This window comes from Folsomia candida, unplaced genomic scaffold, assembly GCF_002217175.1.
Source record: "Folsomia candida strain VU population unplaced genomic scaffold, ASM221717v1 Fcan01_Sc017, whole genome shotgun sequence".
NCBI classification, from domain to species: domain Eukaryota; kingdom Metazoa; phylum Arthropoda; class Collembola; order Entomobryomorpha; family Isotomidae; genus Folsomia; species Folsomia candida.
The window spans coordinates 1832870-1854953 of NW_019091209.1; the positions used below are offsets into that span (position 1 = coordinate 1832870).

Below are 22084 nucleotides of genomic sequence, written 5' to 3' on the forward strand. Positions count from 1 at the left end.
CAAAATACACTCACCTATCTTGCTAGAAAAGAAACCCACTCCAGAAAGTATGCACAACAAACCAACTCTCCCATTCCCATTGTGTTATACGCAATTGTGTTGTTTGTTACGGAGGTGAAACCGTTGGGTAAAAAGGTAAATGTAAAAAATATATGTATGTACATGCATTCGACGACGATGATGACTAATAATGAACCCAGCAGCGTTGGAGTATATGTACATACACCTGTCCAAATCCAATCCACCGACCGATGCTTTCCTCCATCCCCTCCCGTTCGTTCCATGATGCTTAATACTTAATATTATTACTGTTTTGTAGGATCTGGGTGTGAGTGTGTTTTTTAGAAGCTTATTATCTAAACCAGGGTGGTAATTCTAAATAAAATAATTTACAGTTTTTGGGGGGTTATTCCATAAAACGAGAAGGGGTACAAAATCTGGACGAAGATGATACCGATACCATGAAAAATTACCAAGTTTTCTGTCATATACCAAATATCTCTGAAATTTTACCGGTTTAATCAATCATTGATTTGAAAGTTAAGTTTTTTCTGTGTGTGGGTTTCAAACTTTTACCTGTGTTTCATATATACTTGCCACATATGAGGAATAAACATGTGGGTCATCAAATGTGGTCAAGTTTTGTGTGCTGTGATGATGTTGGGTAAGTTTTGACTTGAGATAAGCAATGGATAAGAAGGGATGGATAAGAAGGAGAATAAGGCTAATTTTACGTGTATTTTATGCAGTTGGATACGCTTGTGGGCAGAACTTTTACGGGACGCCGGCGCCCGACCGAGAAAACACGGTGATTTGGTGTACGGTGAATCAAGAAGAGCAGAGAAAATGTGAAGCCATGTCGGAAATTTTGAAAACTAATCCGCTTTATAATGAATTTGGACAACGGGCAGAAATTAATCAGCTTAACTGCACCCAGGTAATTGTTAAATGGTGAATAATCCGTGTCGTGGGGAGTAATTTGCATTTGTTATTGCTCAGACCTACAACAAGGACGAGTGCATGGTGATGTTGGACAACAACGTCGCCGACATGACGACCCTTGACCCAGGCGAAGTCTTTGTTGGGGGACGGGAACACAGTTTAGTCCCATTTATGGAGGAGCGTTACACGGAGGGGTTGTACAGCGTTGCGGTGGTCTCGAAGCGATCGGATATTCGCAGCTTGTACGATATTAGGGGTAAAAAGGCGTGTTTTGCGGGGGTGGGTACCTTGGCTGGATGGATCACACCGATGGATAAGGTGAGAATTGTAGAATTTATAGGGTAACACAAATGTTAACGTAGGACTTGATGACTCGTAGTCGAAATGAGCACATTGTTAATCATTTATCCGCTATTTCAAGATTATGAACGACAAATTTGTAGAGCAAGTCGCTGGCATTGTTTTAAAAATACATACTCCAGATTTTGATAGTTTTTGAATGGGGTCTCAAGTTTAAGAAGCGTTCAGAACAATTGGACCTCGTCGAAACTGGCTTAAAAACCTTACCTAAAACCTATTCAATTAATCAATAAACCGATAGCAAATTTATCGTCCAGAATTTTAAAATAAATTCCCAGACCCAATAATGACTTAAAATGTGTCGATTTTGACAATTTATGTAACAAATTCTCGAGTCCTACGTTAAGTAATTATTCTCATTTCATTCTTCGCTTTACTCCCTTCCCAGCTCCTTAAAAAGGGCGGAATGGAAATCGTCGACTGCAACAATCACGTCAAAAGTGCGTTATCCTACTTCGGCCCAAGTTGTGCTGTCAACTCGCTCTCCGATAAGTACAACCCACTCGGCGATAACTCTCACAAGTTGTGCGAATCCTGTGGGAGTGAACTTCCAGGCGTGCGGTGCACGAGTAACGATCCATACTCCGGGTACGAGGGGGCCCTCATGTGTCTCATGGACAAGGGGGAGATCGCCTTCCTCAAGCACTCCTCCATCCAAGAATACTACACCAAGCTGAACGACCTCCTGGCCTACGCCCATCAGGAGAACGAACGTCTCAACAATCCATACGGCCAAACGTCCACGACAGAATTCCCATTCTTTCTCGGAAATCGTCCCACGACAACGTCCACGACGCAATCTCCATTCTTCCCTTTTCAACAACCCACCAGAAATAATTCAGCCTTTGGGAACAATGACCTCTTCGATAGGAGGTCTCGTTTCGAGGCTGAGTCCCCAAATCATCCCGACGCCGCGGCGTCGCCGGGGGAAAGTAACGCGATCCGTGGTCCGAGATCGTACAGCTCGTTCAAGGAGACGTACGAGCTCCTCTGCGAGGACGGGACGCGGAGGGATATTGATGACTGGCGATACTGTAATTGGGGTCTCCTCCCGTCACATGCGATCGTCACGTCGTCCGCGAAATTGTACCGACCCACGAGAAAGAGGTATCAGGAGTTTATTGAGAATATGTTCAGACAATTTGGAGGTGTTGATGGGACACAGCAGCAGCAAGGGCAGCAGGGGCAGGGACAGGGGCAGATTGTTAATAAGAATTTTAGGATGTTTGACTCCATTCCGAGGTATGGAAATAGGAGCAATTTGCTCTTCCAGGTAAGGGAAAGGATATTATTTTTAATTAAAAGTAACTGTTGAAGTACTAATTTTTGTTATTTTCTCGTCAGGATGCTACGATTGGATTTCGTGCAATCCATGAAAATGATCAGACCTACGTGAAATACTTGGGGCGACATATGGACGCCATTTTAGGCATCAGGGCCTGTCCCGTGGAAAAGATATCGCTCTGTATCACGTCCGATGCGGAGTATAACAAATGTGTCAAAATGAGGGTACGCAAAAACTATACCCAAAATTTAGAAAAAAAAATGTATTTTGCACTTTAAAATTTCTTATTTTTATTAATAGCAAGCTCTCAACGCCCAACTTCTCAAACCGGAAATGACCTGTGAGAAAGGACACAGTCACGTGGACTGCATTCAAAGAATTTCTCAGGGGTAAAACTACCACAAATTTGTAAAAGCTCTAATTTACAAGTTAAATGGATAAAAAATTGTAGAAATGCCGACACTGCCATTCTTGACGCTGGAGACGTTTACACCGCCGGCTACCATTACAACTTGATCCCCGTCATGTCGGAAATTTACAACACGCGCAACACCAAATTAGGAGAGCCGGAGTATTTCGCAGTCGCCGTGGCTTATCAGGGAGACGCGGACACCGAGCTGACCTATTTGAAGGGGAAGTATTCCTGCCACTCCGGCATTGGTCACGGAGCTGGGTGGATTATCCCGATGGCTTATCTCATCTCGAGTGGCAGGATGCGAAACTATGGGTGCGACTCGGTCACCGCGGCGTCACAATACTTTACGAAGTCCTGCGTTCCTGGCGCACTCAGCAAAGAGCACACTTTTGGGAGTCAGCACAGCAATCTTTGTGACTTGTGTAGAGGACAAAGTTTTTCATATTGTAGTCGCGATGCGTCGGAAGATTTTTATGGACATACGGGTAAGGAGATGGTTTGATTCGAATTTTAATGATTTTTGAAGTGTTTCGTTTCTTCCGGGTTTGTTATATTTCTTGGACTGCGAAGGAAGAAACGCAAGAAATGCGAGGTACAAGAAACTTCAAGAAATATGCGGTATTTAGCGTCGCACCGTATGAACTATTTATGGCGACGGGGCGTAGTTTTTTGCGCCTTGCATTTCTTGCAGGTCAAAATATTTACCTGCAAGAAACCACTTTCTTCTTCCCCTTATTTCTTGCAATGCAAGTGGTTACTTTTGCACCTGAAGCACTGCATTTTTGTCACGCATTAATTGTTTCATCATTTTCCCAGGAGCGTTACGCTGCCTGATCGAAGGTGGGGGCCAAGTAGCTTTCGTAAAGCATACGACGGTCAGTGAGGTCACGGATGGCAAAAGGAGAGAAACATGGGCGAGAAATACGCTCTCTGGGGATTATGAACTGCTCTGCAGAGATGGTAAATACACTTTTTGAAAAAAGTTACAGTCACAAATTAGTATTAAGACTTTGTAAAAGTATAACAAATTCTTAAAAACGAACCTTTCTTTCCAGGTACTCGAGCCCCCGTCACGGACTATGAACGCTGCAACTTAGGGAAAGTGAAAGCCAACGCGGTCGTCGTTCGTGGGGGTGGAAGTTACAATCACAATCAAACAACTGCCATCATTAATTTATTCTTATACGCGCAACAATACTATGGAAGGAAGGATGAGGATGATTTCAAGTGAGTGTTAGAAAAGTTAATTATGCATTAACAAATGGGTCTTATTTAACTGATCATAATTTAAAACTTTCTGCCATCATAATTAAAACTTTTTTCCCGAAATGAAATCCAAATTAACCATAAATTAACAGAGAAAAAAATAATCTTGTCTTGGGAGAAACGCAAGCTTGCTTGATCAGAAGCTTCCAAAGCATTTGTGGTTGGGTAAAGAATCGATAAAATTTGTAAAAGTTTTTTTCAAAATTTTGAATTTTAAAACGATTTTAACGTGCTTCATCACTTCTGGCAAAATCGAGTACTTCTGGACAACGAAATACTTTATTATTATGAGTAAAAAGAAGTATTTCTGTAAAAAAACATGTATCATGGTCGGGACTAGTTCTAAATCATGATCAGTTAAACCTTTCCATTTAACAAATTATGTGATTTAATTAACTAATTAATTTCCCCCCAGTTTCGGAATGTTCTACTCTGCTCCGCCCTACAGCGATTTAATATTTCAAGACGCAGCACAGCAACTCAAAGTAATTCCGCAGGAGCAGCGGAATTACCGAGATTACTTGGGAAAGACATTTCTCAAGGCGAGGGCCCTCGTCGACTGCAGGGCGCATGCGGGTCGAACTGACGCCATGACGAGTCGTTTCTTGATGGGAGGAGTCCTTCTACTTCTTGTACTGCCTCGATTTCTTTCATTTGGCCAGGACGGGATAATCATCACGTCGTGAAACAAGGACATGACTGACACGCTTATCAAATAAAATAAAAACTTACAAAACTACTTTTTCTGTCCTTTTGCTATACATTTTACAGTGTACCCTTATCTTAACCAACCCGGTGAATTGTCCTGGTTTACAAAGAACAAAGCAGCAAATTTTTGGCGAATCTCTTATTAAACATGACATAGTTTACTCCATGATAATGTTATATAAATATGTACATAAGTTAAGTTTGATAAAATTTTATACAAATTTGATGACCAAATATAAAGTTTTTATAATATATTTGTTATGTATGTGTGAGATGAAATATGGAATGTTTTTACGGAAATAAATGTTGTTACAATAAAATAATTTTTTATAAAACTAAATTCATCTCATTTTCAATTTTGCTATCACATTACTTTATAAGACATACATATTCAGAAGAAACGAGCATAATTAATTGAAATTGATTTTCATGCTTTTACTCATAATACATAAATATATGCCGACAAATATAACGTAGTAGAATATTGTTATATATTATTATAATCTTTGCGAAGATGATAGAAACTAAGACTTTGATACAAGTAAATTGCTGTGCCAAAATTATATAATGTGCTTCCAAGTTCCAACAATTCAAATTTTGAGAATTCAATTTTGCCATGCAACATTACTTTAAAATAGTTTTAACTATTACATACATAACTTATGCACAAATTATAGACATTGCGATTGTAATGAACGAACTAAATGGCTGTACTAAGACTTGTTCTTGACTGTAAATAAATAAATTGAATTGAAAATAAATAATTCCATTCTGAGAGAAATGTGTGATGATTGAGGCGAAGAGAGATTGATTTGACTTTAGTTGTCGCTACATTCATCAACCTTGACTTTACGTGGGCGACCTCGTCGTTTTGGACCGGATGGTGCAAGCCGCTTCCGGGTTGCTACCGGTGAAGCAAAACCTTTGTCATTTTGACCATTAAAATCATTTAGACTGTTCGAATTCTTACTCAGATCTATTGGTTCTTCTTGCACGTTTGTAATCTTCACGTGTTGGGAAGAATTTGGTTTTTTGGGAGAAGAAAGTCCCGTTGATTTCGAAGTTGACCTCGGCTTTTGTCCTCGACCTTTGCCAGTTTTGCCATCACCTTTTCGTGATTTTGGAGTTGTTGCTTTGGATGGAGTGACGGGTAAAACTGATTCATCCAAATGCATAGATTCTTCATCTGTGCGTTCTACTTTCTCTTTCATCTGTGTGAGTATTAGGGGTAGTGGATTTGATTCCACTAGTGGCATTTCTTAGTACATAAATATTTGTATAAATTAGTTATTTAGTAACAAATTAGTAATTTTATTATACCTGGTGGATTATGTGTTTCTACCACATCCAACGACGGTTGTACAACTTCAGGAATTAGTTGAGGTATTTTGTCTGCATTATCGTTCACAGTTGCAGTTGGTGTCACTTCTCGGTCCTCATCACCTCCAAGGTTTGACACCTCAACGTTCTCAGTTTGCAGATTATCATTCTTCTCCACATGAGCGTTGGACGATGTGGCTAGCAGTGGCTGTGCGGCTTTGATCGCGTTCATTTTTGCCTCTTCAATTTCCTTCTTTGTCCTTCGATCTCGTCGTTTTGGTTTTGGTGTGGGTGGTGGTAGTGGATCCTCATCATCCATCTCTTCATCGTCGGCACGGTCGCAGCTCTAATAATGCAATGAAATCATCGAATATGTTAGCACCCTTACATTACAAAGTTAGTTTATTTCGAAATAGCCATGTTTTTTAAAGCAAAATAAAGAATATTAGTACATACTGATCCCGGATTTGCAAAAGCAATAGTGGTGAAATTGTCCTGACTTATATACTTCATCTCCAAGTCGGGGATATTCTCCGGGGAACAAATGCTAATATCCGTTGATCGCGTGGTATGGTTGTAATATTGACGAACAAATGCAACAATTGGCAATAAGTCTCCTGCCGTGTGAGATGAACCGATTTGTCTGTGATATTGAAACGCCCTGATGACATCATTCCTGCTAGCTGGGTCCAATAACTATCCACATAGAACAAATATTTAGTAAATAGCAAAATATATCCCATTATCAGTGATAATAATTAATACTTAATTATACAAAGTAATATAATGAATAATTCTGATAATTGCACTCACATTATTGTTGGGTCCGTATTCTTGTACCCTTAGCAAGTACCCTGTCTTCGAGTTTATAGGGAAGAATGCCGCAAATGGGATCTCGTTCCTCTCTATTGCCTTATGATACGCTGGAGTGTCAACTTTTACGGCATAACCACACCCAAATCCTTCCTGAAATACGATACAATCAATTGTCATATATTAAATGTTGTCTATAGACCTTCTCAATCATTATTTGAATTAACTTACGTCATCTTCATCAGATTTATTTTCAAGTACTTCACAAACTCGCTGTTCAACGTCCTTTGAAGTACTGGCATGTCCCTTTCCCTTTGGAATGTCTTCGTCGGGTAAGCGTATTAATTTTACTTTTCGACTAAATATTACGCATTTTCGTTAATTTAAGCTGAATACTTCGCCTAAAATAGTAAAACTGCATGAACAATGGGTCACTCACCCTTTTTCTATGAAAACATAGGTAATCCCATGTTTTAAAGTCATATGACTGTTGAGCAGCAATTTTTTATTGAATCCTTTACTACACAATGTACATTGAAACTTCGCCGTTTCATTTTCAGCAGTATTCTAAAATTAGAAATTTATGCATTACACATTACATATGCACATATCACAACGAAGTATCATTAATCGATATTAATTAGCATACCACTTTATCCTTATGTGAAATAGTACATCCTCCGAGATCCCCTTCAACAGGAGGTGGTACTGCATCCAACTCGGAAATGTCGCACAGCTCGACAAACTTCTGTCCACCCAACTCTGACTCATCCCTTATCGTCATTACCGGAACTGAAGGTCCTGCTCCCCCTCCAGACGACGACTCACCAGTCCCCACTTCCTCAAACTTCCACATGTCTCGAACTTCAACGTGAATTACGTTATTTTCCGTGTACTCCATTCCTTCACCTACAGCTTCAGCTTGCCACTGGCTCATTTCCACAAAGTACTGATTTGACCTTTAGTACGTATCGGCAGAAGTCTAGTGAAAAAAGTCAAGTATGAATCAAGTATGTATTATAAATCAATACAAAATCAAGCTTACCAAAAGGTTCGGCTCCTAAAAGGTGGCACTAGCGATGCGGTACTAATGTTCGAAAATTTAGAAAACGAAGATTTCGGAGAAGAAATTTCGAGATGTGCTTCTGACGAGGTGAGAAGACGACTGAAAATCTGACTTTCTTCCAGTGACCGACTTTTCAGCCCTGCTGAAAATGAAAACTCGAAGCGTCTCACACAGAGTCAATGACCTCTGATCGTCATATTTCTTCTCTCTCAAAATGAAAACAAATCCTAATTTTAATAATTAGATTTCTGAATTTTAATAAAATGATGAACTTTATTTCGAACATTGGGTTATCGGTATTTTCATGATAAGCAATAAAATGCGTTTGAGTGGTGGTAAAAATATGCATATGTATGTATGGCAAATCTTATTTGTGATCGTTATGATTTTATGCCGATATTTATGTTTAGATTAATTATCATTAATATTGATTAGTCCATTCCGAACGCTTTCTTGACCTCGACTTTCAAGTCTAGAGTTTTGTACATTTCCAAAGGGAATTTTGACTGTTGGAACTCAGCATCCAGATCATTTTGTGGTTGTTGACTTATCAACGATGATTTGTCATTGTTTCAACTCTTGTACCATCGCATAACCTCTCGGAAGGATCTCTCCAGTTCGGGATCGATGGATGTTCTTCGTTCTCCATCAGTGCTTCGCTGATTTTGACTGTTGTCGACCCCGTTGCTCTTTGTCGTCATCTTCTTCTGAAGCGGCAGAAATTTTACAGTAATGTTCACACTCGTCGGGATAGAGAAAGGTGTCGTCGTCTTCGAGGTCACATTTGCAAGAGGATTTGACCTGTGTGATGACGTCCTCCATGTTCATGAACTCGTGGAGGAATTGTCCTAATGAAGATTTTTTGGTCTTCATCTTTCCAGCATATAAGTTACCCTCTCGCCACCAACTTCGTATTCCCATCGGCATAGTATTTGGCCCAATTTGTCATTTTTCCAGGTTGACACAAAGAAGATTTGCATGACCAGGGTGGTGGTGGTATGTTTATCAAAAGCAGTGGTGGCGTAAAAGTGATAAATCTCTGAAGGGTTTCGGCTTCATCTGACTATTTTCATGTCTTCGGGATCACTGCGGGACGAGGACACAATTTCGCCCATAAATAACTTCCTTGCCTTCTTACGTCGGCTTGGTCAAGAGATGCTCGTACCGCTTTCCTGTACTCTTCCTATTTCCATTCCCACCCGCATCGTCAGCTTTTGGAGACTGGTGATCATGTCTTCCTCCGTTGCGACAGAGGTCGAACATTCATTGTTTTCATAGTGCATACAATTCTCCAACTGATTAAAGTATGGTAACACTTTTACTTATGTACATAATGTCTTATTGATGAACATGTGTGATGGAAAATGGACTATAATATTATTATTACGGATCCAATTTTTTTATGTTATTATTCAATACGTGCAATATATGTAAACGAATGACTAACGTTTACATGAAATCTTAGCAAAAATAAAATATAGTTTTAAATACTTTGCCATTTAACTATATACTAAAACTGACGTTTATTTTGACAATAATTGCATTTAACTTCCATATACGTAGAAGTTGTCGATGCAAAGCAGACCAGTATTTTAACGGCGTGTCGATAGTTACATTTTTATACAATATACAAAAGTATCATCACATTTTACAAGGATATACATAACATAAATAATAATATTAGACCATTGCAGATATTATTTTACACATAATAAGTTACAAATATTGGGAATTTGAAGACCATAATAGCAGCAAAAGTAGACTATGTATATTCCCTAGAATTTGGCGCTGTCCTTTTGTTCTTTGGGTAGTGGACAATGAAACGAAGAGATTAAAAACGGTGACGGGTATTTAGCCTGGCTGTATTTCTAGCGTAGTTATATTTTGGTTGGTATTTCGAGGTGACGAGAAATTACGAGATGGAAGTTTGTAGCAGTAGTAGTTTGAAATTATTAGATAAGTGTTACAATTCGTTTATACAGATTGAACTGTAGGTGCTTTGAAACCGTTCGCTTCGTCGGCAGGTGATGATTGTGTAGCTCGTTGTAGGACAAATTTGGAAATCTGTTGAGACGAGAAGAGGAATGTGTTAGAAGAGCATTTAGAGTAATTGATAAGCAGTTAGATTTAAGATTTCTCACTCCTTGTTGAATAATTCCAGTTGCATCCGACATCCCAGGATTGTGTCCCAACTTGCATCGAATATATCCGTACAAATTGGCTCCATTCAGGGCCAAGGCGATGATAGTTAAAATCTTTACGAGCAAAAAGGGATCAAATTGAATTAAAGTTTGAACGAATAACATTATTAGTAAAAACATAAACAAAATGATTATCTTTCGTACCGTCCACTGGAAGCTGAACGTGAAAAAGGACGAGAGGAAGAAAAGAAACCACAACACAGGGGCAACAATGAGTCCGGTCCAAAACACTCGCTTTTCTGGGGCTCGTCCCCCCGCTTTGATTCCCTTCTTGCTTTCGAACACCCACTGACTTTTTCCCTCCTCGTCGACATGATTCCACCACCGCAAACCGACCAAAATTCGACCTTTAGAAATCAATAATTACAAATTATAGAAATTTGCTTTGCTTGTAAATTTCCTGTCGTAACAATAGATCACCAAATAAACCCACCCGTAATGTTTTTAACCGTCCAAAAATCCAACGAGAGTAGAACAAGCACCGTGACGAAGATAGTAATGTATCCGGAGAAAAACAAGCGTCCAAACATGTACATGAGAATCGCAGCACCACGGAAAAGGACGTCTACATAAAATATGACAAGTTAAATACTGATTAATAATAATAACCATTTCTCACTATTTTTCATTAATTATTTAATTTAACGATTACAGATTAATCATTAAACCACAAATGAAGACGAATTACTACTTACGAAACAGAGCAACAACGGGATGTCTATGGACAAACAAGGAATAAAATAAATTATTATTTATTATAACCTAATAGATAAATGCCAATTAAAAATATATTAATTCTTACCGAAGTCGATTTTTTGCCTCGGTTCCTTCCTCCCCAAACCCGAGACCTTCTTCGTCATCATCACTCATCAAAAGAGCCTGCCGAAAAAAGTCGATACAAATGTTTCAAATCTAAAGTAATTTAAGTTAATTATATTGACATTATTTTCCTACCTGATGTTGTTCCGCGTTGTTGGACATTTTCGTATCAATGAGTCAACCAACCACGAAACTTTTTTTTGTACTTTACGGTGGACACACCCCACCACGTCGATCCTTCAATCTGTTCTGGAGTGGGAGTGGTGAGAACAATTGATTACGAGGACACAGGACAGGACAGAAGGTGGGTGACGACGATCAGAAAAAGTTGACAGAGTGACGTCGAATCTCAGCAGTTGAACACACAAAATCCAATAGGACATTCCGCCACGTGGCATAATTTGGCATGGGCAAATTGAAACCGGTCAAATTTCGCAAATTTTATGACATGAAATTAAGTTGTGCACATACATAATTAACAATTAACAATATTATATACTTTTTATTCATGTGAGCATTTCACAACAAAGTTTATGTATAACTCAAAATGTGTAGGACACATTTTAGGGCATCGGTTCATAAAATATATAGTCTTCTCGACCAAAAATATATAATTGTTAAGTATTACTAAATTAGTCAAAGTAGGGTAATAATTAATCCTGGACATACTTAATCCATTCATTCATTAAGCAAGTATATAGAGAGATCATCAAACATTAATACAGGTAGTAGAGTAAATATAATTTATATGAATATTTGTTGATATTAGGGAATTGATTTTCAATATTTTTTCTATTCAAAGTTTTTAAAGTATCTGTGTATAATAGCAATTAGAAAAAGGTTGTCAATTATATATTAAGTGTAAAACAATAGGATAGATTTTTGAATAACAAATTTCTCTTACAAAGTAAACCTGACTGTATATTTTGCTATGCTATTCTACAAATATTGATGTCGAGTTATAATAGTAGCATTATTCTCTAGATTTAATTGATATATCGTGTGCTGTGACTTGTTCCATGGTTCGTATGACTTTTTTTAGGGAGGTTTGTTTTAGCATTATTATTATTTATTAACCTGCATGTAGGTTAAATGTCTAAGGCCCATTCGTTTTCTGTGACGAAAGCATCCACAACCTCCTTCATTGCGTAGTTTGGCATGAGCTGGTCGGAGGTTAGAGTGACTCGTGTAATCGGGTCGAAATGACCAACTCGCATCAAATGCTCTTCAAGATCTTTACGCTCGTATGTGATTCCGCTTGGTGTAATGACGGGATCCCGAAGTATTTCGAAAGAGATTTTGCCACACAAGTAATCGGGGACTTCACGCTTCTGCAATATTTTTAGAAGAATTGTAAAACTAATTGAACGAAATTATTTTTAAATATAAGTATAAACAGACATACCCTTCGTCTATCATCAACTTTTGCGAATAAGTTGTTCATCTCGTTCATGCAATTATCGGAGAACTTCTCTACAGAAGCAATTTTTGCGTTCAGCTCCGTTTCATCAGAGTCGCCTTTAGCAGCTTGCTGAGCCTTGAATTCGTCAATCTAGACAACAAATGTACAAAAAAGTCATTAATAAATAATAAGTCCTTAATAATCATTAACAAATAAACTGCTATGATCTCAATATTTGAAAACTTTGATGGTATTTACTTGACGCTCTCTGTCCTCTCTAATCAATCGAGACAAATATGTCTGCAACTCGATTTCCTCCGCAAGCCGTTTCTCTTCTTGGATAGAAAATCGACGCTTTCTCCAGTGTCGCAAAACTTGTGTCATGTCGTCTCCATAGTTCAGTCTGCACAAATAAATATTTCTTATAGTTATCTATTCATTTGTACTACTTTCCTTTCATTAACCTTTGTTCTTTTGCAAGGTCCACGGTACGCTGGAGGTGTTTCACTCCATCGTCCAACATATCCAGACCGCAGAGAGCTTGACCCAAGTAAAAGTGAGCTTTGACCATGTTTGGTTCCAATTCCAGAGCCGATCTACAATCTGCAGCTACATCTTGAAATCTGCTGAGCCTAGAGATCAACAACAATAATAATTAAATCAATGTCATTTTAAACTCGCACTGTGTAAAATGATTAATTAGTGTAAAAAGAATACCTCAATCCACTCAAGGCTCTGTTGGTGTAGTAAATTGGATTCGATGGATTCTTTTGTATTGCTTGAGAGTAGCACTATTATAATAAAATTAATGATGAAATCAAGGTACAAATTAGGAAAAACTAGATCAAAATATGTAATTATTACCCTGATTGCTTCTTCGTACTTTCTCTCGGAAAAGTACCGATTCCCTTTTTCCTTGAGCTCCGTCTGAGGCAAAATTTAGAAATTGAAATGTAACACATAACTAATTAAGTACTAATAATATAATATTGAGAGCTTATCAATCACAAAACTTACATCTGTAACGCTGACATGATGCCGTTTCGTGTTCTGGGAGCGAGACATATGAATATTACCTATGGTTAAGCTGACCCGTGGTCAAAACGTAAATACGAAAGGGACCTTTACTTAATCAAACAAATAAAAAGAATATAATTAATCATAAATCTTCTAAATATTAACATTCTTATTTCGTTAGGAAAGAAATATATAATTAGGAAACTGTTAATTTCCAGCCTTACCTAAGTACGTAGATGGGATTGGTACTTGACAAAGGTCAAACGTAAAGGTCACACTGGAAATTATCTGGACTTGATTATTTAAACCTCAATTAATTAAACCAAATAAAGGTGTAGTTTCACAGGAGGAGAGCGAAATCAGCAAATCAGCAGCAGCAGCAGCAACTTTCAACTTCAGACTTATTTCATCACTTGGAGAAATTTGAGATTTCTCGTATCGTTTATTTGAGACGGCCTCAAAAAATGAGTCTGTAAATTGTTTACACTAAATGTGTCATCTGACGCTAATTTTCTATAATTACGATGACATGAGTCATTCTTTGTGTTAGTTATTTAACCCTTTTTGCTTGTTGATCCACGCAATAATAGTAAGAAATATTTATGTATAGAATTGTTACCAGTTAACGAATCCGGTTGACGAGACGTAGGAATTTTTTGGGACTGGTCTCATTTTACATTTTATGATTATTCATGGAAGTATGCACCACAGAACTGTATGTACTTCATGTGTCTCATTTTACATTTTATGGTATAAGTAAAGTGGATAAGTATACTTCGTGTGTAGGATTTACTTTCACGTTTCATTGGTTAGCGTGATAAATATTTACATGATAAATCTGTGGAATATTATTTAACGCGTCTTCGTGAAAACAATAAGGTTTTAAGTTATCCGTGATGAATTAATGTGGTAGTTGTGAATAATGTATAATAATTGTTGTTAATTTGGATATCTCGCCGTATTTTGGTGTGCAAAGAATGACGAGAAACTAAGAATTCTTTATCTTTCTTATGAAATCTGATAATTTGCATGATGAATGGAATGACAAAAGTTAACTTAGTGAATGGTTAATTTTGATTTCTGAAATCTCGGTAAATGATTTGGTCGAATATCACATTTTTTGAACTATTCAGGATTATGTGGGACCAAGAAAATGCTAACATTATCAAAATCCGAGCAAATTGGATTTTTGGTTAACTTTTTAATGAAGTTTGACATATTTAACACAATCAAATGCTTGACCTACTGAGCATGACCTTAACATAATTAGGGCAATTAATTAGTCAATCTTGTCGTTAAACCTTCAACGATACGAGTTAAATCATGTACAAAAAATGAATGCATTCAAATATAACAAACATTTCGTAGAAACGCAAGCTTACAAGTTTACAAATTTATTAAATAAATTACACATTGAAAGTGAAACTAATACAACAAGCTAGTAAACTTCAACAAAGAAATATGAAACCAAATTTGCCGAGGAGAGGAACTTGGTCACATTGAAATATGTAAATGCTGCATAAGTTTAGTTTCCCTTCAGAGTGTCCATCAAGTCTCCACTTTCTTTGAGTTCCTTTACGATATCCAGCCCTCCGATGAGCTCGCCACGGATGTAGAGTTGCGGATATGTTCGCCAGTTAGAGTAGACTTTTAGACCTTCACGGATTTCATTGTCTGCCAAAATGTTGAACGTGGAGTATGGAACTCTACAAATTAATTAAGCAATTACATAATTGCTACGCTGATAGTTTGTTGGCTGACTTACTCGGTCTCATTCAACAGACCAACAATGGTACGGCTAAATCCACACTGAGGTTCGGATGGTGTTCCCTTCATGAACAACATTACGGGGGCTTGAGCAAGCAGGATCTTGATCCTTTCATCAAGATCAACGACTTGGGCAGCTTCGGTCACGGGCAACGATACATTATCGAGATTGCCTCCCTTTTAACATGCAAGTAATAATAATACGAATAAATCATTGCTGGTCAGAAAATATAATTTAAGTTTTAAGTAAATTAGCACTCACTGATAACAATTTGTCTTTCAAATCACGAAAACGACGCCCAGTAACTCGGAAAACTTCTTTATTGACATGAAACAGAATTGTCGTCGGGACCGCGGTGATTCCGTACAATTGCGAAACTTCTGGGAGTTGCTCAGCCAGCACGTACCCAAGGCCGACTTCCTGTAGAAAGTAAAGAACAATTCATTAACATTTTAACATCGTCTTTTTATCACAACTCAAAGTGTAAAAAATGCACAAGTACATACATCAGACAATTTCAAATCTGAAATGACTTCTCGGATAAGTTGTTGAGTTGATTCTCCTTCCTGAGACCAAATTTCGTCGAAAAGAAGGATTGCGCGTTTGGGAAACTTGCTGCAAAAAAAGTATGTACCCAGTTATTTAATTAATTTGATGAAGTAACCAATTCAAAGTTAAGTTAAGAGTTGAATAGCTTATCTACTGTAATTTATAAAGGCTTATCCCGTTCCCTCCCAGATATTATTATGATAAGACTTAAAATGTTGGACTTAATTATTACCCGAAGAACTTATCGATTTCCTCCTTGCTCTGGAAGTCCTTGACATCACCGACTTGAGAATCCATACTGACAAAAGTACCTAGTCCGTAAAACATATTAAATGTAAGTAATTAATTTCTACAATGAGTTTTTGTAGTTCGGAAACGACCAAATTAATCAAGTAAGAAATAAATCGTTTTATGAATATACTTCTATCTAGCTAGAAAAATTGTATCTTTTCCAATCAAAATCTTACCTTTCGTGGCGAACTTGACAAGTAGAATGCACACTCTTTAGTTTTAATTAATTTCAATTAAGTCTTTAATTATTTTTATCTGGAAAGATCTACGATAAGATCGCCGACTAGAGGTGGCAATGTGACTTTTTTTTGCTGACTCTGGCTCCCAGTCACCATTGCTTGATGATGAGGGGAAGGATGAGGCATTTTGAGGCACTTTGAGACTTTGGGTTTCTCGATAAAAAATATAATGAAATTTTGTCTCATCTTTTTAAAATTATTAAAAAGTTTCATATTTTATGAAAAAAAATTTGCCCACCCCACAGCAGATATTTTAGGTCAAAGGTCATGGTTCAGAAAATAGTTGTCGGGAAGGGTCAGGCATTTTGAGAATTTGTGATTGAAATTTTGTCGTCTCACCTTTGTTTTCAGCTTTACGATTATGATTTTTATGCAGTTTAATATTTTAATAAATACCAGGAGCAGGGGTATTTATGCAAGGTCAAAGGTCACGGTGAAGAATATACAAATATTATTAAACAAAATTCTTTTAAGGAGTAGCACGAATTTGAAATTTATTCAGGGTTTAAGATTTGCATAATTAATTATGATTCAATTTTTGTAGGAAAATGTTGAAACTTATTTAACTATTAATCATCATTAAACACTGGATCGTACACTTGTCCGTTGAATTGCTTGCTCGTGACTGGAAGGCAGTGGTACTTCTGACCCAACTTGTAAATGTTCTCGTACCCGTGCGCTTATCTTTTTCATTTCGCCCAAAAACTTTTGAATGAAACGGAGCTGTCCCGTGACATCGGATTCTTTCAACTGCGGACAATTTACCAATAATTAATTACTATAAATATCATTAATTCAAACATTAATTATTATTTATTAACAACAAAACCTTAATTTCCTGTCGCATCTCCTTTGCAAGATTGCAGTATAAACTATAAATGTTCATTTTTGGTCGTTCTGCGCCCAAAATGTGGGCGTGGTTCTGTTTCTTGACCTTGATCAGGTTCTCGTTCAGATTTCCAACATAGACTTGCAGTTTGTCCGTGTAGTCAACCATTTTCTTGGAATAGGTTCGATAAGCTTGTTCCTCGTGGTGGAAACGCTAGAATTGTTATCATAATTAAGTAATATTTAAATAATTAAGTGCAGATAAGTAACGTTGACCTCACATCTTTCTCTTTATCCTCCAAAACCAAAGAGCTTGCACACCGGGTAAGATTTGTGACCACTTCGGTGCTCTTATTGTCCCGGATGTTCCTCAAGTGTTCAAATCTTCCGAGTAAGTCGGGAATTTTTGAGTATGGTTCATCCCCCTTGACCAAAGTTTCCGACCTGTTATACGCCATCACGACGGATTGTAGGTAATCCTTGTACCGTTCGCAGAGGTCACGCCGCGTCTCAATGGTGACCTTGACTTTGGCGAGGTATTGGAGTTCTTTCCCTAATTTTCTAATCTCTCGGTCCAATTCTTTACTCTCAGAAAAGTATTGGGCACGTCGGTCCTGGTCGTGCCGGACTTTGGATTGAGATTCTTGATAGTACCGGTCAAACAGGTGAAGAACATGGTCCAAGTCTTGATGTCGTTCGTAGGCGAGGGCCCATCTTTGTGAAAATTCGGTTTGTTTTCGTCGTGAAATGTCGCGTTCGATTTGGAGGGCATCGTCCAATTGTTGGATTTCTTGATTGTGACGTTCTAACTCGGTGAAAGGGGTGAAATTAAATTGGCCTTTGAGGTCTGGTTTTGATAAGCGGATTTCTCTAGGATTAGACACAACATATATTAATAATAAGAGACTTTTATGATGAATCTAACAAGGGAGGTATCCAAGCGTATGTTATCCGATTTTAACCAAGTTCGTGTCAATTGATTATAAATTGAATTAGTATGAAATTTGCGAAAGATACGATCTCCCAATGGGCACGTTTGGAAGAGATATTTGCATCCGAAGAAGAGAAAACACGCAGTAATTTTGGAAAGTGTAAAACTTGTCGACTTTATGGCCTATTTTCTCCTCTTCTGATGCAAATATTTCTAGGAAACGTGACCATTGTGAAATCGTGTATTTCGCAAATATCATACTAATTAAATTTGTGATTGATTTGGCACTAATTTGCTCAAAATCGGATAGCATATAGACCTCCATTGTAAAGTACATCTTTATACAAGGATACACATGCCTTTCTAAGTTTGTGGCTTTTACAATTGTGTAAAATGATCCTGGAATGGTATCCCGTATCTTTTGCCAGGCTCGAAGTCTTTCCATTTTTCCCCTTGGAAAATTGTTTACTCTTTAATTAGTTTAATTATTAATGGTGTAAAGTAACTCGTTACGATGATATGCAAATTCTCTCCTTTCTCTCCTCTTGTTTCTGAGTATATTTAATCAATAATAAAATTTTACGATCCAAAAATCGATCAAACATTCTTCTTATCAAATCTGATTTCTCTTTGTCTCTTCAGCTATGATTCACTATTGGAATCCAAACTCATCTATTTAGCAGCTATACTTTTCACGTGTACTTCACTTATCATTGATAAGCTATCAAGACTTCTCTTAAAATACTTATTTTTCTCATGTATTTACTGTATTCTCACGTTGCCTCCTCCTCTAGCGTCTCAAATTGAGACATTGAGACTCTCAATGTCTCATTTCATCTACACCACTTCTAGCCAAATACGCACTCCACTCTGTTCCCCAAATTTGCGAGGCAAGTCGACCACCACGTGCGGATTTAGCTGACGTTAACTTTTGGCTAGTTTTTTTAGCAAAAATTAACTTACCTCCGACCTCAACCTTATCAAGATGGCGATGCCTAGTTTTGCTGGCCCTATTATGGTCGCACGGCCCGTGATATTCGTGGAGATGGAGAATTTACCCGAGGAGGACTTTCATATTGAATTTGAAATGGTGCAGAAGGTTCTGAAAGACGCGTAAGAAGAAGAAGTTCACACTTTATTTCAAATTTGCACTGTTGAATTGAACTAATTATTATTTTCTACTTGCAGGAACACCATGAAATTGCTGGGTTGCGATGCAGCAAAGCTGAAATTGCACATGTTGGACCTTGAAGCCGAGATGAGGCGACGATTACGCTTGGCTTATGCAAAGGCTGCGATAACCAAGACCACTCGACCCACCAAGGCTGAACGGATCGCTGTCAAGGAGAAGATAAGCACGTTGATTAAACAAAGCGTTGAACTGGCGAAGGAAAATTACTCTCCCAATTCGTACCAGTTTACAAGGATTTACGACGTTTCTTGGGCCCGATTTGGTGACCTCTTTCGTTCAAGAAAGAAGTGTTGGGAATTTAGTGACTGCCTGGGGTGGATGACCAAGTTGAAATATATTGAGTCTCTTTTCCGACCGAAACGTTGGATCAATCAAAGTTCACTTGAACAGTGTAAAGTTGAAGATGGTCGAGAGGTAAGTGACCAATTATGAGTTGAACGGCCTTTTCTGGCATTAAATGAAAGTAGTCTGATTGTATTTTTTGTGTTATGATTTTGCAGGTAGCTCGAAAGAAGGAGAAGGAGGAAGAATCTCAAGTAAAGAAGACAGCCGGCAAGAGATCGGGACATGTGAAGGTAAACGGTGTAAACTCTCGGTATGCCGTTCCACCAAAGAAAAAGTCTGGATAGCTTGGATATGGATGACTCTTTGAGCGATGAAGATGTGAAGGATGACGATAAGGAGGCTTTGAATGGTACCAAGCCAAGGAGATAATTTTAAAAAAAACTGTAAATTGCTTTTAATATATAGGATAAAGATGTGATACTAATTGTAAGTATTGCTAATATTTATTAAACGATGTTAGTATGGATAACTTTTTTACGACTTTGTTAGCAAATTTTGATCTCCTCAATAAACGAGAATTACCGTTGTTTCAAATCTGGATGTTTTACAATGATATCATGACATTACTTGTTTCATGTCATTTTTCCATATGCAAAAGAAAGTAAAAGGTTGCAGAATTCCATAGAGTACATATAGCATTGCATATTTAATTTATGCTGCACTGTATTCATAATTTTTGTCTTACAATTTACATGATTAAATACTTGAGAACAGTTGTCATAATATGCAAAATAGACTGTTAAATTTGATATAAATTATAGCTAAACAACTTTTCAGGTTTCAGCTTCCACAGGCGTAAGGTTGATCAGAGTGGAAGAATTTTCAACTAATTCCGATATCTGCACTCTTCCTCGCTGCTTGATAAATTTGGCAAACCTTTCCAACTCCTCTTGCGAAATATAGATGAACTTTCCACGGTCATCCATCACGCCTGCAAAATGAATGACCCAATAAGAGGTTAATTTGTTCAGAATGAAATTAGAATAATTGAGAAATCTGTACATATAAACCAAATAAAACCGAATAAGTATTTATAAATGAAATACCTGTTAGTCTTCCCTCTTCAACGAGCACCTTCAGTCGATCAATAGTGTCGGGAACTTTAAGGCCAAATTTCGACGCGAGTTCGTCAAACATGACAACTTTGTGTCGCTGAAGAGAACAAGAATATTAACTAAAGTTTAGCCTAACTTAAGTTACAGCGTTTTAAATATCGTTACACACCTTGATATGATCTAAAAACATTTCAATCAAGTTTCCTTCCTCCTCTTCTTCAATGACTTCACATCCCTCCTCCTCCACCGAAAATGCTTCCTTCATTTTCAAATATTCTTCCAGCTCTCTCTGCGCTTGTTCTTCCTTGGCTCGTTTTTCATCTTCTTCTCGCTTCTTCTCAGCAGCAATATCCTGCTCTTCTCGACTATAAGGAATGATAAGCGTATAATCACAAACGACTCTTATTTAGCTTGATAACACAACCACTCACAGTTTCCTATCCGTCTCATCCTTAATTTGTCGGGCCTTCTTGTCTTCACGCATTCGTTCTTCAGCCTAAATAATTAATAATTAATCATTTTACAAACTCATGATGATATCCAACTTTACAACTTTTCGCATAATGTTTTTAATTACCTCTCTCTGCAGCTTTTTCTCCGCCTTGGCCTCCAATTTAGCTCTTTTCTTCGCCCCCAACTTGGGATCATTTAATCTGTCGTCTAATTCATGATCCGAATCGTCCGAATCTCTCCTAGCTGCTGGGGCACGACCCCCACCATCCCCTCCATCCGAGTCAGACTCGTCAACTAAACAACAAATTTAATTAACCTTTAATTAAATCAGTTAAAAATAAATAAAGCTTAATCACTCACCGACTCGTCTCCCCCTCCCCCTTCTCCCCGCACCAGCACCAGCACCTTGTCGTCTATTCCCACCACCTGCGACAGGCTGTCGTTCCTCTTGACCTGCCCCCTGCCCCCCGGACGACCCTGACTTTTTAGTGAACCAAAATATAACTGCGGTGAGGAGCACCATTACGGCAGCCAGTCCAAAATAGAGGAGTGCGTCGCCAAACCCGTCGAAATCCACTTGCGGACCTTTCGCCATTTCCTGAGAATTATTTTATCTGCCAATATCCTCACGAATTGATGAAATTAGCAGAGTATAAACAAATAGTGAATATTATGTAGATGAAACAGCAGGTGAGTTATTTTTTTTGTGAGAGCAGCAGCAGATTTCTACTTGGCTGGCTGGCTGAATAAATCGACCGGGATGAGAAAACAATGGATTTGCAACGTTTGGCATCTTATGCAAAAATAAATGCAAAAAAT

At 37.9% G+C, this 22084-nt stretch overlaps 7 protein-coding genes across 8 annotated transcripts; 2 read left to right on the forward strand and 5 right to left on the reverse strand.

Moving 5' to 3' along the window:
- The first annotated feature begins 259 nt into the window (after positions 1–259).
- On the forward strand, positions 260–6755 carry LOC110856702 (melanotransferrin). Its single transcript, XM_022105214.2, has 11 exons — positions 260–664; positions 750–937; positions 1000–1260; positions 1691–2575; positions 2647–2811; positions 2888–2976; positions 3039–3487; positions 3819–3962; positions 4058–4229; positions 4684–6359; positions 6450–6755. Exons 1-10 carry the CDS (start codon positions 616–618, stop codon positions 4952–4954), a joined length of 2673 nt encoding a protein of 890 aa, XP_021960906.1. The 5' UTR covers positions 260–615; the 3' UTR covers positions 4955–6359; positions 6450–6755.
- Positions 6756–9673: 2918 nt separating this feature from the next.
- LOC110856744 (Golgi apparatus membrane protein TVP23 homolog B) lies at positions 9674–11568 on the reverse strand. Its single transcript, XM_022105277.2, has 7 exons — positions 11331–11568; positions 11179–11255; positions 11072–11094; positions 10810–10941; positions 10521–10723; positions 10317–10430; positions 9674–10239 (listed from the first exon to the last, which is right to left on the reverse strand). The coding sequence occupies exons 1-7, from the start codon at positions 11355–11357 to the stop codon at positions 10150–10152; spliced, it is 666 nt and encodes a 221-aa protein (XP_021960969.1). The 5' UTR covers positions 11358–11568; the 3' UTR covers positions 9674–10149.
- Positions 11569–11677: 109 nt separating this feature from the next.
- Positions 11678–14032, reverse strand: LOC110856753 (E3 ubiquitin-protein ligase CHIP). Of its 2 annotated transcripts, none has more exons than XM_022105293.2 (8): positions 13839–14032; positions 13615–13724; positions 13462–13524; positions 13315–13388; positions 13062–13229; positions 12856–13000; positions 12601–12747; positions 11678–12526 (listed from the first exon to the last, which is right to left on the reverse strand). In XM_022105293.2, the coding sequence occupies exons 2-8, from the start codon at positions 13660–13662 to the stop codon at positions 12284–12286; spliced, it is 888 nt and encodes a 295-aa protein (XP_021960985.1). In that variant the 5' UTR covers positions 13663–13724; positions 13839–14032; the 3' UTR covers positions 11678–12283. The 2 variants fall into 2 exon arrangements, with proteins under 2 accessions (XP_021960985.1, XP_021960984.1); XM_022105292.2 differs by having other exon boundaries at positions 13615–13719; positions 13839–14031.
- A 946-nt stretch (positions 14033–14978) lies between these two features.
- Positions 14979–16558, reverse strand: LOC110856834 (glutaredoxin 3). Its single transcript, XM_022105396.2, has 6 exons — positions 16399–16558; positions 16164–16242; positions 15889–15997; positions 15644–15802; positions 15380–15558; positions 14979–15320 (listed from the first exon to the last, which is right to left on the reverse strand). Exons 2-6 carry the CDS (start codon positions 16226–16228, stop codon positions 15140–15142), a joined length of 693 nt encoding a protein of 230 aa, XP_021961088.1. The 5' UTR covers positions 16229–16242; positions 16399–16558; the 3' UTR covers positions 14979–15139.
- Positions 16559–16964: 406 nt separating this feature from the next.
- LOC118437899 lies at positions 16965–18260 on the reverse strand. Its single transcript, XM_035857405.1, has 3 exons — positions 17571–18260; positions 17291–17503; positions 16965–17211 (listed from the first exon to the last, which is right to left on the reverse strand). The coding sequence occupies exons 1-3, from the start codon at positions 17745–17747 to the stop codon at positions 17041–17043; spliced, it is 561 nt and encodes a 186-aa protein (XP_035713298.1). The 5' UTR covers positions 17748–18260; the 3' UTR covers positions 16965–17040.
- A 776-nt stretch (positions 18261–19036) lies between these two features.
- LOC110856965 lies at positions 19037–20291 on the forward strand. Its single transcript, XM_022105555.2, has 3 exons — positions 19037–19333; positions 19409–19826; positions 19913–20291. The coding sequence occupies exons 1-3, from the start codon at positions 19206–19208 to the stop codon at positions 20039–20041; spliced, it is 675 nt and encodes a 224-aa protein (XP_021961247.1). The 5' UTR covers positions 19037–19205; the 3' UTR covers positions 20042–20291.
- Positions 20292–20381: 90 nt separating this feature from the next.
- On the reverse strand, positions 20382–22012 carry LOC110856818 (DDRGK domain-containing protein 1). The gene is made up of 6 exons (XM_022105377.2): positions 21626–22012; positions 21390–21559; positions 21244–21308; positions 20982–21177; positions 20804–20909; positions 20382–20688 (listed from the first exon to the last, which is right to left on the reverse strand). The coding sequence occupies exons 1-6, from the start codon at positions 21858–21860 to the stop codon at positions 20531–20533; spliced, it is 930 nt and encodes a 309-aa protein (XP_021961069.1). The 5' UTR covers positions 21861–22012; the 3' UTR covers positions 20382–20530.
- Between the last annotated feature and the right edge of the window lie 72 nt (positions 22013–22084).